The 15,427-nt window shown below is 46.6% G+C and overlaps 1 protein-coding gene across 4 annotated transcripts in view; it reads left to right on the top strand.

Moving 5' to 3' along the window:
* The first annotated feature begins 1,108 nt into the window (after positions 1–1,108).
* P4HA1 (prolyl 4-hydroxylase subunit alpha 1) overlaps positions 1,109–15,427 on the top strand; it is a 33,354-nt gene continuing 19,035 nt past the window's right edge. For all 4 annotated transcript variants that reach the window (XM_084289707.1, XM_084289709.1, XM_084289708.1 and 1 more), the window contains exons 1-5: positions 1,109–1,223; positions 7,168–7,290; positions 8,181–8,277; positions 11,564–11,715; positions 14,087–14,224. In XM_084289707.1, the coding sequence (XP_084145833.1) occupies positions 7,197–7,290; positions 8,181–8,277; positions 11,564–11,715; positions 14,087–14,224 (481 nt within the window). In that variant the 5' untranslated portion in view covers positions 1,109–1,223; positions 7,168–7,196. The remainder of the gene's footprint in view (positions 1,224–7,167; positions 7,291–8,180; positions 8,278–11,563; positions 11,716–14,086; positions 14,225–15,427) is intronic.

Here is a 15,427-nt window from a genome sequence, read left to right as displayed (position 1 = left end):
GCCTGCATAAGGATAGATATTTACTGTTGCTGTCTCTTTCTGTGCAGGAACCTAGTTGATCAAATCTAAGACAGTGGAGCCAAGTTCCCAGGGAATAAATGGAGATGATTTTCCATGCCCTGGCTGGAGGGGCACAACTGCTGGGTGAAGAGTGGTGTGGGTGCAAACAGCTCTAGCTCAAGAGGAGGAACGTTGTGCAGAGAACTCTGCTGAGGGTTTATAAATAGTTGGACCACATCAAGCTGAGAAAATCCCAGTTACAAGTGTTTGGAGGCTGCCAGCACTGTAGGCATGAGGGGCTAAATAATGCTTTGCTGTGAGTCAGAGCAGCTATGCTCTTAGGGGGTCTCTTGTGCCTCGTTCTTGTTCTAGAAGGATCTTTATTTTAGTACCCTTCAGCGTAGGACCTGCAGAGTGCTTCTGCAGGATTGCTCAGAAGAGGAAGCAGCATGCTGTTAGGCTTGCAGTTGCAGCAGGGGAGGCAGCTTTTGGCCACATGCTGACAAATATAAGCAAGCCTGCTACTAAATGAACTAATAAACTTGTGGCTGTTGGATTCCTCCTGTCTGCCTTTTTCAATGCATCTGAGCAGCGCAGAAGATGAGGGGAAGAGCAGTCAGTCTCGCTAGGAGGAAGCTGAACGCCTCTACAGCATGTGAGGTTTTGCCAAATCTCCAGAAGCTGCAGTTAAATCTGCCTAGCTATTACGGCCTCTTTGGATAACAGGGCTTTAACCGGCCGCCTCAGCTCGAGGCTTGTACAGCATCGCCGCCTTTCCTGTGAGTTGTAGGAGTTGTATTGCTGTTGGAAAGCAACCAGAACGAGAGGGAAGGAAGGTTTATTTTCTGACGGCTACTTCCACTCACAACTGGCTTTCTAGCTCTGGCGCAGGGGCTGCGACCCCTCAGGCACCGCCCTGCGGGAGAAGCCCCTCACCCCTCACACGGGGCAGGTGCCTCAGCACCCGCGCCCCCCTCAGGGGCTCGAGGCCCCCTCAGGCAGCTCCCGCCTAGCGCCATGGCGCCTGCGCACTGCGGCGGGCGGCGCTGTGACCGAGCTCACGTAGCGCGGGGCGGGGCGGGGCCGGGCGCGAGGCGGGGGGCGGGGCCCGCGCGCCTATAAAAGCGGCGGGCGGCGGCGAGCGGCCGTTAGCGACCGTTGGCAGCCGTTGGCAGAGCTCGCGCGGCCCCTGCCCGCCCCTCAGCGCCCGGCCGCGACCGCAGGTGAGGCCCCGCCGCCTGCCGCGGGCTCGGGGAGGGAGGAGGGGAGCGGGGCGATACGTGGCAGGCGCCCCGGTGTCCCGGTCCCTGCCGGCCGTTACGCAACGGGAGCCGGCGGCCTCCGGAGGGGGGCGGGAGGGCGCCGCCGGGCTGCCCCGGGGCTGAGAGGGACGGGGGGCGGCGGAGGAGATCGCACGCCCCCGGGGGAGTTCCCGTGTGGGGGGCAGGGCCCGAGCGCGGCGTGCGTGGTGAGCGCCGCCCGGGGGTAAAGCCGCGGTTGGCTCTCCTCTCTCCGGCTTTGGGCCGCGGTGAGGCAGCCGTTGGGCGTGAAACCCGCCGGGTGTCTGACTTGGGAGGCTGTACCCTCAGCGGGTAGCTCGGTGGGACCGAACTTGGAAGGGAAAAGTCCAACGTGGAACCCTGAGGATGCTCTTGAATAAAGAGAGCATAAACGTGTTGGATGTGCAAGTCTCATTACAGCTCCCCTCCAAAGCTGGGCGATTTTGGGGAGGAAAGATATTTGAGGCTCGCAGAGAAAAGGTGCTGCTGTTAGGAAAAGGCTTGCCCAGCATCCCGCTTGGCACGCTTTTCCCCCTGGATTAGGGAGAAGAGCTGCAGAGGCACTCAGGTGCTGTGAAGTGTTCCCCTCTTTTGGATAGGTAAAGATTCCCTGCTCGAGGCTTTGGCAGATGGAAGAAGCTGCGTTTAACATTATCTACTTCTTGTAACTGACAGCTTCTTCCGAGGCAAAAGGCTGTTCAGCCAAGTGTGCAGACAGTGCTCTGGTGGGGATGGGAGGGAAAGGCAGTGACTTCCCCGGTGGTTTGGGAAGCAGAGACCTGCCTTTGGCCTAAGAGGTGTTCTCCACTGTGCTGTTCAGCACCCATTGCTACTTCAGGATCCTCGCTGCATGCATTTAAATGTCTTGGACCATTCCACAGATCATTTCATTTTGACCTAGAGTACTCTGTGCTGCTTCTTAGTCACATGCTGACAGAACTAGTACTGATTTCTTTGTTTTCCTGGGACTGAAAGCAACAGGAATATGCCTGAATTTGCCTGTACTTAAAGTATTAATTCTGCAACTTCAGCAGTGATTGTGGTATCAGTCTCTCCTAGATGATAATTCATTTAGCTGTGGGCAAGCTGCACCGTTTCTTGAACCATTGCCCTGTTAGAAGCAGCTTCCGATCTCTGCCCTTCACATGGGCTGGTCCATCTGGCAAACCACATGAAAAGCTTGTGCAGCGGTGCTCACTGCCTCATCCCCCAGCAAAAACCAGCTGTTTGGCGCGGGGTGGTTCCCTCTGCTGATGGACGGGTGGCTCTGTCTGTGATGGGTCATCTCCAGGCTCAGCTGAGGCGGGGTGCGAGGCAGAACTGCTGCTCAGCTCCTCTCCCACGCCAGCGCTAACGAACAGCGAGAGCTGTGCGTGGAGCCAGAAGAGAAGGCAGCTATTAGACCCGGCGAGGCTTAAACACGGTTGCATGAGGAGGGCCTTTAAAGCCTAGCTTTCCCAGCTATGGTTTTGAGGTGTGCGTTTAGATTAGAAAATACCCAGTGCAGGTTGAAACCTGTAAATGACAAATTAGGAGTGACACTGTGGAAAAAGTGGGAGGGTAAACAGAAGATGAGAGAGCTCTGCCTCCACGTTGACATATGGACACAGAAAGTTGGTTGTTTTTTTGTAAAGTGTCCCAATATAGAATATACTTGAATGCATCCAAAAATATACAAATTGAAATATATGCCAGAATATACGTGTTGAAAAAAAACTTATTTTATGAATTAACTCTGTTTAACAGAAGAAAAACTGTAAATAAAGTCTGCTGAAACAGCATCTTTGTCATTTGCACCCTGTGTTTCTGGGCAGTTCTTCCAGTAACTCGGGATGGACTCGCTGTTCCCCTGGAGAGGAACAGCCTTTCTGCTACTGCTGAGCAACCCGGGATCCAAATTCAGCCTAAAAGAGCTCTTATCTGTTAATGTGTTTCAGCTGTTGGTCACTGGGATTTTCCTGCTTTCTTTGTAATCGCCCTCAGTGTCTGAAAATGTCTTAGCTCTATAGATGCTCTGCTAATCCTTGAGCAGAAGGATAAATAGCAGGATAGCCTTCTGCTTGTTGTGTCTAATAAGATAAATGCTCTGCTGCACTGCCGCTGCTCGTTGTCTTGGCTCACAAAGTCAAAACAAGTGGGCTCTGGGAGGGCTGTGTCCATTCAGCCTTACTGTGCAAGAGACCTAGAAAAAAACTGGCTTCCAGTCCCTGCTTACAAATCTGTGTACCAGCAGCACTGTTCAGAGTGCTGTCTTCAAGCAGATAATAAATGAAACTTAACACACCTCCCCAGTGTTACTGACTTGGATGTTGATTCTCAACACGTACTAGTGAACAATTTCTGTCTTGCAGAAATCTGATAATTAACATCTTAGGGATGCGGTATAGTGGCAGCTTTATATTCCTTTCAAAATAAAAGCAGAAACAAGTCCTTCGGATGTACTGCCAGCCAGTAAAAAGGACCAACACAGCAGTAGAAGCCTTATTGAAAGGAGTACTTACCTTACAACTTTGTAATTGAAAAGAACCCATGCATGCCATGCAAGCAATGCCATGTTCTTTCGGGAGCGGTGATTCTAGAAAGTCTGTTTTCTCATTGTTTCAAAAATGGATTTAAAAATGTGTGAGAACTTAAGGAGCAGGATTCTGATACCTTCTGTACTGTGACTGTTAAATAACGCTGACAGCCGCATGTTCTTGGTACTTGGTACCTAAGGACTGTGGGAAAGTTCTTTCACTTGGAGGTGTGTTTCCGAGCAGGCCCTGTCCTGAGGCTCACGTTTGGTCCCTGTTTGAAGAGGAGAGGTTTGCTGCAGAGGGCAGTGTTGGTTGTTTGTGGCACTGTCCTTTTCTCCCCCAGTCTCAGCTCTCTTTAGCTGATACTTTTACATTAGAGTAGGTCACTTGGTTCTTACCTTAATAAAAAAAAAAATTCTTGGATGGCGAGGAGAGCTGTGTAATAAGTACTGTTGGTCAATCTCTTCAGCATGGCTTTGGTTGCTGTGAGGTTTTATCACTCTGTAGTTAGCCCTAGTTATAGTTTTCTTTGCATGAAAACTCTTTTTTTTTTTTTCTTTGCTCTGTTTCCACTTGTAGAGCAGAGACAAAATCTGTAAAAGTCCTCAGAAAAAAACTACCTTAAAGTTTCATTATTTGAAATGATGTTTGTTGCCTATCCCTACTGTTTGGGGAATCCTGGGCCATGCGTGGCAATGTCATTCATCTCATTGCTGCTCTGTTTTGCTTGTATCTTCATGTTTGTTTGTTTTCCCCAATCATTTTTTCATGCTCAGTCACATTTTACTGTTTCAAAGCTTAGCAACCATACTTCTCCCAGAGGCATAGGAATCTCCTGTGTGAAAGCTGTCAGCCGGCCTCCCACTGAAATCAGGCCCAGAGCCGTTCATCCTGCGTGTGGGCAGTAGGTTTCCTCCTCTCCGCCACGCTCAGATGCCATCTTTGTGTGTGCCTGAGGGCCGCAGCTGAGGAGGAGAGCCAGACAGCCATAACATGGAGAGGCTTCTCATCCCTCTGACAGGAAGAAATTAAGCCTACTTATTTGGCAGCTTGTGTGTTTGAGAGATTCCCAGCATCTTTCTTAAGTGAGCTTTATTTTCTTTGATTTGGGAACCTGTGGCCGATCCTTTTGCAGAAGTTTTGGAAGCCGTGCTACTTAGCAACTGCTGTTAGGGCAGCCAGCGCTTGGCTGGCCGCTGCCTTGGGCTCTGCTTCCAACTCTGAATTCTGGCCGGAGGGAAGTCATCTTGGGTGGCTGACAGCTGCTACAGCACTCTGAGGCCTCGCAGGAGACACAAAATAAAACAAAATAAAGAGTGAAATTGGGAGCGACCTCTGGATGTCATCTGGTCTGACCTTCTCTTGAGCTTGGAGGGTAGGCAGGCCTGGCCTGTGCAGTTTGAAATTCTTCCAAGAATGGGCAATCCTTTCTCTTGGGGCGACCTCCTCCCATGCTCAGCTGCTGTCACCGTGACGAACTTGTTCTTTGTACCTAAATAGAATTTCCCTTGTTGCAATTTGTGCCTGTTGCCACCCGTTCTTCTGCAGTGTGTCGGTGAAGGTGGCAGGAGGGAGGAGGGCTGGAACAGTGTTCAGAGCCAGCCCAGTGCTGGAACAGGCTGTAAAGAGGAGGAAAAGCATTCCCAAAGCTTGGACAGGCTTTGGTTAGGGAACCTCCTGTTGTGCAAGGTGGGAGACTGTCACCGGGAGCGGTGGAGGGGAGGAGACGTAGCTCTTGTCAGCTCTTGTCGTCAGCTGGGTTTTCATTTTGTCACTTGTTTATGTTTTAGGAAACAGGGCTCCTATTGATTAATAGTAAAAAGTAATGTCCTGGAGCCTTCCTTGTGTTTCCCTGAGCGCAGTAAACAAATAGCTCAATGAATTCTGAGTACTGATAGCGTGAGCAAATATTTACCGCGTAGTAGAACTGTTTGTGCTTTGTAATTGATTCACAGATGCATTAGCGTGCCTACTGAATGAGCAGGAGGCTCAGCTCTCTGCAGAGCAAAATGTGAATCAAGCGGTTTGTAGTAAGAGTGCAGGTGTGCACAGTGGCCTTGTGTGCATGGGTACAGCTTTCCTTAAGGAAAGAGTGAGAAGAAATTTGTCTGCAAGAAAACTTTGGGATGTGATCCGTTAACCTGGAGCAATTACTCCCTTGGAGGCCAGGTTTAACGAGGCTCACGTTAGTCACAGGATAAATAACTAGAGTTGTACAGATGTTATCAGCAGCCCCGGGCTATGCTGACAGCTAGGTAAGCATTACAGGCCGCCTGCAGAGTTGGATTTTTGTTCATTGTGTTTAGGGCTGGGCTTGAATGGTTTGTCTTCAGGTGTGACTTTGGCACTGGCCTGAGTTTGTTTGCACCACGTGGGAGCGGCACACTGCTTTTATGTTGATCCCTACTTGTGCTGTCAGTTCAACCAAAAGCGAATCGCTTTCCTCCCTGAGCAGGCCAAGCCACTTTGGAATGTTGCTTTCCCCCCCCCCCACCCCTCCTTTCATTAATTGTATTACCTTTGGAAGAGTTTCTCTAGAACAGTTTCTGTTTGCACATATGGTCGTTTTGGTTTAGCTGAGGAGATAGAATACACTTTTGCATATGGAAAAAACTAAATCTCGTGAATTCCAAGAGAACCTAATTACTTCTAAAGCATTCAGTAGTGAGGAAATCCTGGTCTGTCGTGAGGGTTCAGGCTCTTGGAAGGCTGTGAACTTGGCAGCTGTCCGTGGGAGAGAGCGCTGCCTGTGTGTGCCTGCCCTGGGCTCCTGCAGCGGCTGCTGTGGACCAGCCCCTGGGGAAACCTTTCGTGGTGGGGCTGCTCTCAGTGGGGTGCTGGCGTAGTGACAGCGGGCAGCTGAAGGGCAGGAGTGTGCTACAGCCTCACTCTGGGCTGCTTCTTCAGGGGCTTGTTCCTGCCTCTTCCACTGGCCTCCTTTGATCAAAGGCAACTGTTTTTTTCCTGGGTGATAAACTTGTCATTATGTGTTTTTATTTGATAGGATATTTTCCTTGAGTGCCTGCTCTTAGCTGTCCTGAGATTTTTGTGGTCTTTGTGAAGCAGCCCTGGCTCTGTCTGTAGTGTGTCACAGATGGCAAAATGATGAAGAATGCTTGGAAAGGCCCTGTCACCAAGCTCTTCTTTCATCTCTTGCCACAAAATCCAAAAGCACCAGCAAGTCTGCAGAACGGTGTCAGCCCTCTTTGGGAGCTGCTGTGCGTGCTCAAGCTTATCAAGGGTGGAACTGCTGCTGAATTTTGCTGCCTTGAGAGCTAGGGGCAGCCCAGAGGGAATAAGCTGTCTCTTCCAGAGGCAGAGTCAAATTTGGGGTAAAGAGTGATGCTTTACCTACTTTGTTTCTTTTGTAGGTCCGTGGTGAGGTGACAGCTGTTGACCTATGGCCATGGCATTCCCCAAGATTTGGTATTCTATAGCTGTTGGATTTCTGCTGCCTTTTTCTTATGCCCATACGGACTTCTTCACTTCCATTGGTGAGACATGCCTCGGTCTATGTGCTGTGGGTGAAAGAATTTCTTGATGGCTGTCAAAGCTGATCCTGCGGGGATGTGTTAACGGAGCTTTAATTGGTACAGAACCAAATCCACTTCCTAGTTCTCAGGACCTGATTGACTTCTTGCCTTTGAGAGAAAGATGCTTTGAATTCAGTTGGTCCAGTCAGTCTGATGACCAAGGGTAGGCTTTGTATTCGTTACATATTCCCATGGGTAGTAAATTACAGACAAAACATTGGTGCCGACTGTTGCAGATACATAGAAGCAAGCAAAGCAACTGCTGAAGGTACCTAATGATACCTGTCTGTCAGCGTACTCTTTTTTTGTGTCCTGATGCCGTGTGACACAGCTGCATCGCTTCATGGGGAACCTGCTGGCTGCCTGCTTGCAGGACATGAAGCAGCTATTAACTAATAAAAAAGTCTGCCTGAGGTCCCATCAATGTCATGCAAGTAATCTTAAAAATAAAATGCTGGGTTAGTATTGTGTATCAAAGATGAAGTCTTTGTATATTTCCTTAGTTTTGTCTTTATTTGCTCTACATTATGTATGCTCAGATAAAAGCTTACTCTGTTGCAAACTGTTTCCTTTTCCAAATGAATCCTGAATTAGTTCTAATAATAAATATGTGATATTATGCTAATTGCCATGGCAACAAGTTTTGTCCAACGTGAGATTTTCTTCTTTCAAAAAACTGGCAAGAAGCTTTACTCAAATAGTCCTTCAGGATTACTTAAATAAATATGGAAGGACTTTGGGAAAGGAAGAAAGGGAGAAAGCAGAAGAGAGGAACTCCTCTAATCTAAGTTCTCCTTTTTTTTTTTTTTTTGTTTCTCCTTGTCTAACCATGCTGTTCTTCCTTTTTCTAGGTCATATGACAGACTTAATTAATACAGAAAAAGATCTGGTGGTATCACTAAAAGACTACATCAAGGCAGAAGAAAGCAAGCTGGAACAGATCAAAAAGTAAGCAGCTTGTTTCGTAATGCTAATAGTTAATAATTTGAGTCCACCCTTATGTAAAAAGTGTTTCTCAAGGCTCGTTAAATTTGAGGAATTTTGCCTCTGAGGCAAAGATTGAACTAGAAGCTTTTCCTGTTTTTTGTCCTAAGTGATCTCCAAGCCATAGGTTTGTTTTATGGAGCTTTCTGATGGTGAAATCTGATCAACCTGCTTTCTGTATGGTGTCTTCACCTCAGAGCTCCTGGTTGCATGTAGTCCCCAAGGTTGCATGTAGTCCCCAAGGGGAAGTAGTTCTTCCTGACGATGTGCTCACTGGAAACAAAGCCAGGAGTGAGTGTTACAAGGGCTGCACTGACACATACGCCAGATGTAAAAGCTCTAATCAGCATTGGGGTGGCCGTATTGCCCACGAGTGCTGAACCAATGAATACCAAAAACCCACTACAAGAACAGTCTCCTTCTACATGCTATATTTTGATTTAAGTGTAAAATGCATGATATCTCAGATTTTATCGGAGTTAGAAATAAAGTTTTTGTATTGCAGAACAGGATGGTTTCCTGGCTTTCAAAAATGTGTATAAATCTGCAGTGAGGGTGATTAAGCCATTTTAGGTAGATGCATGAATTTTATTTTAGCCTTTTTGGGTTATATCCTGCCATCCAGGAGGAAAGGTAGATCTGTCAGACTGCATTTATTTTTATCACCTAAAATACAGAGTTGGAATTGCTCACAGGTTTGGAATGTCATAAGTATATTCTTTACAGCTGGGAACATGAAGTTTGGATAACAAAACTATGTAAATATAGCTTATCGTGTAAGCCTCACAGCTCTGTTTTTATTATATTGGAGGTGGCTGCTCTCAGGGGAGAAAAAATTGAAATAACTGTCAGAGAGAAGCTGAAAAAAATGCCAGCATCTTTTGAGTTGGTTGGGCTCTGTGCTTTAGCTCAAGGACATTGGTAGCTTGCGTGGACTTAAATAAACTTGCTGAAAGCTGGTAATCCACTGAGATGGGGAGGATGGCTCACACCTTGTGGGTGGCTTGCGGTTGAGGTTTATGTGAAACGAGACTACGTGAAAGAAATCGTGGCCTTGTGGTTGTGGCGGACAGTTGCAGGGACTTTCAGCACGTTGTTAGGTTTGATCATCATGCAGTGGAAGATGTACAATGGGATTGTGCGTGTGCAATGTGAATGGGCAAGTTGTTGAAATTATTTTCTTCAGCCTTCAGCTTGCCAGAAGCTGCGGTCGCTCCACAGGAGCGCTGCGAGCATACTGTTTGGGAGGGAACCATGTCAGCCACTTTGCTGCTGACAAGAACAGCAGATGGGCTTTTGTTGTTTGTCTTCATGTTGTAGGTCAGCTTTGTTTTGGGCAGGGAGGGGAAGCTGGGTTATTTGGAGGCGGGCAACAATGGCTGCTTGCCCATTGCAGAGTGTGTTGGGGTTGTGGATGGATCATATCACTGGAAGAGTGAGAGAGGTTCGCACTCTTAGAATTATAGCACCAGAAACTTGATCTGGGCTCCTCATCTGAGATCCTGACAGCTACGTGTTCTTTAATGCAAGTTTACAGTGTGGAAGGCAGTGGTGCTTACCACAGACTGAAGAGCACGTGTCTAGAAGTCAAGTACATTTACAAAAAATTATTAAAATGTGGATAAATGTGCTTTGGTATTGCTTGAGAATACATAATGAACGTTTTCAAAATTTTCATTGCTTGAAAATTTATAATGGCTCTGCTGGCATTAGAATAGGTTGTCTAGGGAAATGGTGGCATCACTGTTCTTGGCGGGTGTTCAAGGAAGGGGTTGGAGCTGGTGTGTAGGGACGTGGTTTAGTGGGTGATGTGGTTGGACCAAACGATCTTGAAGGTCTTTTCCAGCCTTCATGATTCTGTTACACTAATGAGAGGCTAGAGCCTGAGCTGGAAAATGTCATGTGGAACGTGTGGAACCAGGTAGAGGAGGCTGCAGTTTGCTTGGTCCTGCATTTTGGCCACCTAACCTTACCCATAAAAGGGGCCTAGAAGAAAGCTGGAGAGGGACTCTGTCGGGGAGTGTAGCCATGGAACCAGGAATAATGGCTTTGAGCACATGGAGGGGAGATTTAGATGAGATGTGACTTGAGGAAGAAATTCTTCACTCGGAGCACAAAGCGCAGGTGGGAATTAGTGCTGGAGATGCACCTTGCTTCTGTTCTTCTCCATAAAGAATGGGATGAAATTCCCTAAAAAGCAGTGTTAAAAATAAACCCAGGGCACAGGCTGGGAGGTGCAGGGCAGTCCCTGTGGCCAAGGGGCAGCCTTTCTCTCTGGCAAGCCAAATGGCCCCGGGGAGCCAGCCCCAGAAAAGGGGCCCTCAGCCCCCCAACCCTCCTCCTTGTCCCCGGGAGGGCATTTTCCAGGCCGCTCCCAGCACAGCCACCTTTGGCCACGCATAGGCCACTCCATCGCAGAGGCTTGCTGAGGCCACCGTGGCCACCACTTTGCTGCAGGCCCTATAAAACAGGCCCCCTGCAGCTGGCCCAGCACTCGCTGAGCATCTGGGCCCTCTGACTGCCAGCTGGGGCGGCAGGAAGGAGACGAGAAGAGCAAGGCGAGCAGCAGGCCTCCTTGTGTGCGAGGACAGCCATGCAGTGCGGTGAAGCCCCCTGCTCGTAGCTCAGGCTCCATCACAAGCATTAGCTTGGAGCCACCAAACACCATGGACATCCCGCAGGCTTGCCTGCAAGGTGTCCTGGCAATAAACAGCTCTTGCTGATTCTCAGGGGCTGTGTGAGTGCTTCTTTTTGGGGGGAATGGGCTAAAGTGGCCCCAGGGGAGGTTTAGGTTGGATGTTAGGAAGAACTTCTTTACTGAAAGGGTTGTAAGGCATTGGGATGGCCTGCCCATGGAAGTGGCTGAGTCACCATCCCTGGGGGTGTTGAAAAGATGTTTAGATGTAGAGCTCAGTGATCTGCTTTAGTGGGGGACTTGGTAGTGTTAGGTCAGAGGTTGGGCTAGGTGATCTTGGAGGTCTCTTAGGTGATTCTCCTAGGTGATTCTGTAATATGCAAAAATAGAAACCCAAGTTCTTGAGCCTGAGATTTAGGCTGTCCCTAAAGAAGATTTAAAGGAAAAAAAAAAAAAAGGTGCCCTTGTGTTCATTCCAGAAGTGCTTTAAATACAGAAAATGTGAAAGCTTGCAATTTGGGATTTTTATTAGCCAAGACTGCTGCATGGCTTGACATCGACTTTGTTGTCAGGCTTTTTACAACAGATTTTAATGAATATGTATTTTCACTGTAGATGGGCAGAGAAATTAGATCAGCTGACAGACACTGCTACGAAAGACCCAGAGGGGTTTTTGGGACATCCTGTAAATGCATTCAAATTGATGAAACGGCTCAACACAGAGTGGGGTGAGCTGGAGAGCCTGGTTCTGAAGGACATGTCAGATGGTGAGTATGCGTGTAGTAAAAGCAACAATCACATTATAATTGAACTTACTGGACCATGTCTTTCACAGGTAATGTTCTGAATTAAATTTATAAGTCTGCTTTTGAGATGCTTTAATAAAAAATGTTTAAAAAAAAAATTCCTAGCAGTCCAGCCATTTTGCTATCAGTGTGCTGTCATTGGAGTTCTACAAATAGTTAGGTAAACTGGAGTGTTTAACCTGAGTAATCTCTTTGGAGGCTTCAAATTTTGCAAGGTACCAGGGCTTGCTTTGTGTACGCTTCCAGGAAACTAGTCTGTTAGAAAGTTTCATCTGTAAGTCTGACAACTCCATGGAAAAGATAAAAGGGGGAGGAAAAACCTCTTTTGAGTGCAAAACAGCGGGGGTTGTCTTTGGGTATGGTCAAGTGCTGTTGCTGCTGACGTGCCCGGTGTTGTTAAGGTGTGATGGTGTGAAACCTGAATGTTGGCAGAGACTGAGCATTTGTGGAACAAATCTGAATTAGTGTGGAAAACACTTTGCTGCCTCTTTTCCTGCATAAGAGTAGAAGCTCTTCAGTAGGCAACAGGACATAAAATAGCAGTTGACCATGAGCAAGATTTTTAGTGCAAGGAAGTTGGGCTAATTATTATATTTCACCTATGCAAATGTTTCAACAAGTAGCTAACATCAGGTGTAGGTTTGTTAAACATTAATGAAGCATGGAGCTTTCAGAAGAGTCCAGTGTTAGTCTCTGATAGGAACTCAGTGCATTCAGCTTCCCAGTTGTTGCTGTGAGAGACTGAATGTGCCAACTGAAAAGATGCCTCACCTGCTGGCCAGAAGCCTGGAGCAGTACACCAACTTCTGAGTGGGGAGGGGATTGTTTTGACTGATTTGTGAGGAAAAGGGAAAATACCGGGGGAAGCGGAGCATAGTAGAAGTAAGGCTGCAAAGGAGTGGAAGGATATGGTATTTTTTAAAGTACAAAACCTTTCCATAAACAGATAACGTTATCAAGCCTGAATAGTTAAAAAGGAGTATTAAGAATGGGGCAAAAATCATAAATGTGGCTAGTTCATTGTTTTGTGGATGGTTTTGCAGCTAGGTGTTGTGTGGTTGCGCTTTGTTGCTAGGAATTGGAATTGAATTTGTCTGCTTTTGGTCATGTGGCATACTTTTCAACTGGAGGATATTAGATGAACTTGACAGTTTATTGGCACTGCACTTGGCGAGGTAATGTTATACAACTTGTCTTGGGACAAAGAAGTCAAGTAGCAAAGTCACTTTTCTGAAGAAAAAAAAAAAATGGTGTCAGTGGCTGTTTAGACATAGGCCATTGGGGCTGACTGCTCGTGCCGTTCCTGTTGGTGACTGTATGTATCAAGACACTGGTTCTGCTTCCCCTGACAGCACAAGCAGCCCGTGGGCCTCCTGGCTGTGCAAAAGCAGAAGGGGGAAACTGGGGCAGCTCTCCCCCAGAGGAGAGGGTAATGTGTCAGCTCTGCTGCAGGGCCCTGCAAGCAGCAGCAGAGGTTGCACGCACATTCACCAGCAAGAAATGGGGCCCTTTTGTAGCAGGGCAGATAGCTGCATGTGATTAATGACCAGGCAACGGTCCCGAAAGAGAATAGTGTTTCACTTCATGCAACCTGCTCGTCTTTCATTCCATAAACATCACCCTAATGCTTCTTTAAAGAAGCTTCCAAACCTCTTAAGTTTTTCTTTTGGTTGTTCCTTTGCTTTATTTTGACAAGCAAACTCATGCATTAAAAAACGGCAGTGCTGAAATGTGTTTCCAGTTCAGTTCAGGATAGTGTGAAGATGGCTCTTGAGAAACCTTTGTGTGTTTTCTCAAGTTTCTGTGTAAGCACATTAATGCCCAAGTCCCCAGAAAGCAGTTGGCTTCCTAGTGCCTGTTAGTTGCCTCAAGTCTTGTGAAAAGCTGTTTGAGGTTAGATGTCAGCATCTTTGTTTTTCATCTTTATATTGACCAGCATTAATCTTTACATGGTTACTCTTCATACAGTTTATTTTTTGCATCCTAAATTGTTTTTAAATTCAATATTACTGAATGAAAAGCCTTTTGAGAGGCAGATTGCATGGAATGGTTACAAAAGCTATAGATATAACATTGGTAACATTCCCCAGGTGGGGGTGGTCTTTCTGTTGTGTGTAATTTTTTTTCCATGTTAAGATAAAAATAGTTTCTGAGTGGAACCTGAGCAGTACTCCTGTTCTTTGGAAACAAACTTTCAGTGTTTTTTGGTGCTGTGTAAGGCTAATGGCCTTTCCTTAAATGTTAGCTTTCCCTGGAGGAGGGAGTTGTTTCGTGCATCACGTTCGTAGAATTCCTAGGACAAAGAAGGCCAAGTGTTTCCCTGTCATTTCAGGCTTTATCTCCAACATGACTATCCAGCGGCAGTTCTTCCCAAATGATGAAGATCAGACTGGTGCAGCAAAAGCCCTCCTGCGGCTTCAAGACACATATAATTTAGATACAGATACCCTCTCAAGAGGAAATCTCCCAGGTAAGAGTCACAGGCATAATTTGCAGAACGCACTGTGAACTTGTGCTCAGGGTGCTGATGACAAATCCTTTCACTGTGTTCCGTCTTGTTTGACTATGCTGTGTGAAGGTAGCAGCAGGAAGCTTTTGAATTAGCTAATAATTTATGAAATGTGGTGTGATGTGGCTTGTTGACTGTTGGCTGATGTAGGTGTAAGTTATAATTTGCCACACATCAAGAGAAAGGAAGCTGTCGCTTCAGGCCGTGCTGGTAAAGAGGCACCCAGGAGGGCCTGACCCGCTCTGGTGTCCTGTCAGGTCCGCTGCTGCGCCGGTTCTGTCAGAAGCTACAGCTATGTGGCTTCCCTGCCTGCTGGGCTTTTTCATGCCCGCACTCAGAGTTCATGGGGCTGAAATGCCCTTCACAGGATGCAGGCTTCATTCTGAATTTACACTCTGTTCTGTCACACTAATCACATGCTGATTTTCTGCTTGTGCTAGAACTTGAAGATTTCTTTAAAAAAAATCTGCATCTTCCTTCTAGTTACGGTAAGATAAATTAGCATTAATAGGTTTTAATAAGAAATCAGTATGCTTGCTTGAGTATTTTCCTTGTGTTGAAGTAGTTGGGCAGTGGCAGATACCATGTTTTGTTGCACAATGCAATGTATTTTAACAATAACTCTATTGTTTAATATCCCTGTCCCTCCCATTGAAAATATGGGCCTATCAGGTCAGAACTTCTGTTTCTTTGAACTTAAGCTTCATAAACTGAAAAACAAAGACAGGGACCGTTATCATATGCATGCAAAGAACCTGAGCTTAACAAGGTAACCTTTAGCAAAGGTTACTTTGGTATGTCCTCTATACGTAGAGGACACTCTTCTTCCTTGCCAGAAGAATCTTCTCTGCTACTTTTTAATCTAATTTCTTCTGTTCAAAACCAGTATTGTGCCAACTGGCAAAATATCAGCTTTGTACAATCCATCTGTGTTTTTGCAAGCACTCATTGTGGTCAGATGCCTAATAAAATTAAGGGTAATTGGCTTTATATGTTATGATGTATAACCTTGCTTTTGGGTTTAGTTCAAGACTGTCTCAAAGAGCTACAGATTCAGCTTACTACAATAAGTAGGGTTTTTTTGTTTGTTTGTTTTAAAACAGCCCAAAAATAAAGACAAAATGCTTTGGGTGGACTGTATTTTCTTGCTTCTTGTGAGGCAAC

Source organism: Netta rufina (genome assembly GCF_964035555.1).
Source record: "Netta rufina genome assembly, chromosome: 7".
Lineage (NCBI taxonomy): Eukaryota > Metazoa > Chordata > Aves > Anseriformes > Anatidae > Netta > Netta rufina.
This window is presented reverse-complemented; position numbering and strand designations above follow the sequence as displayed.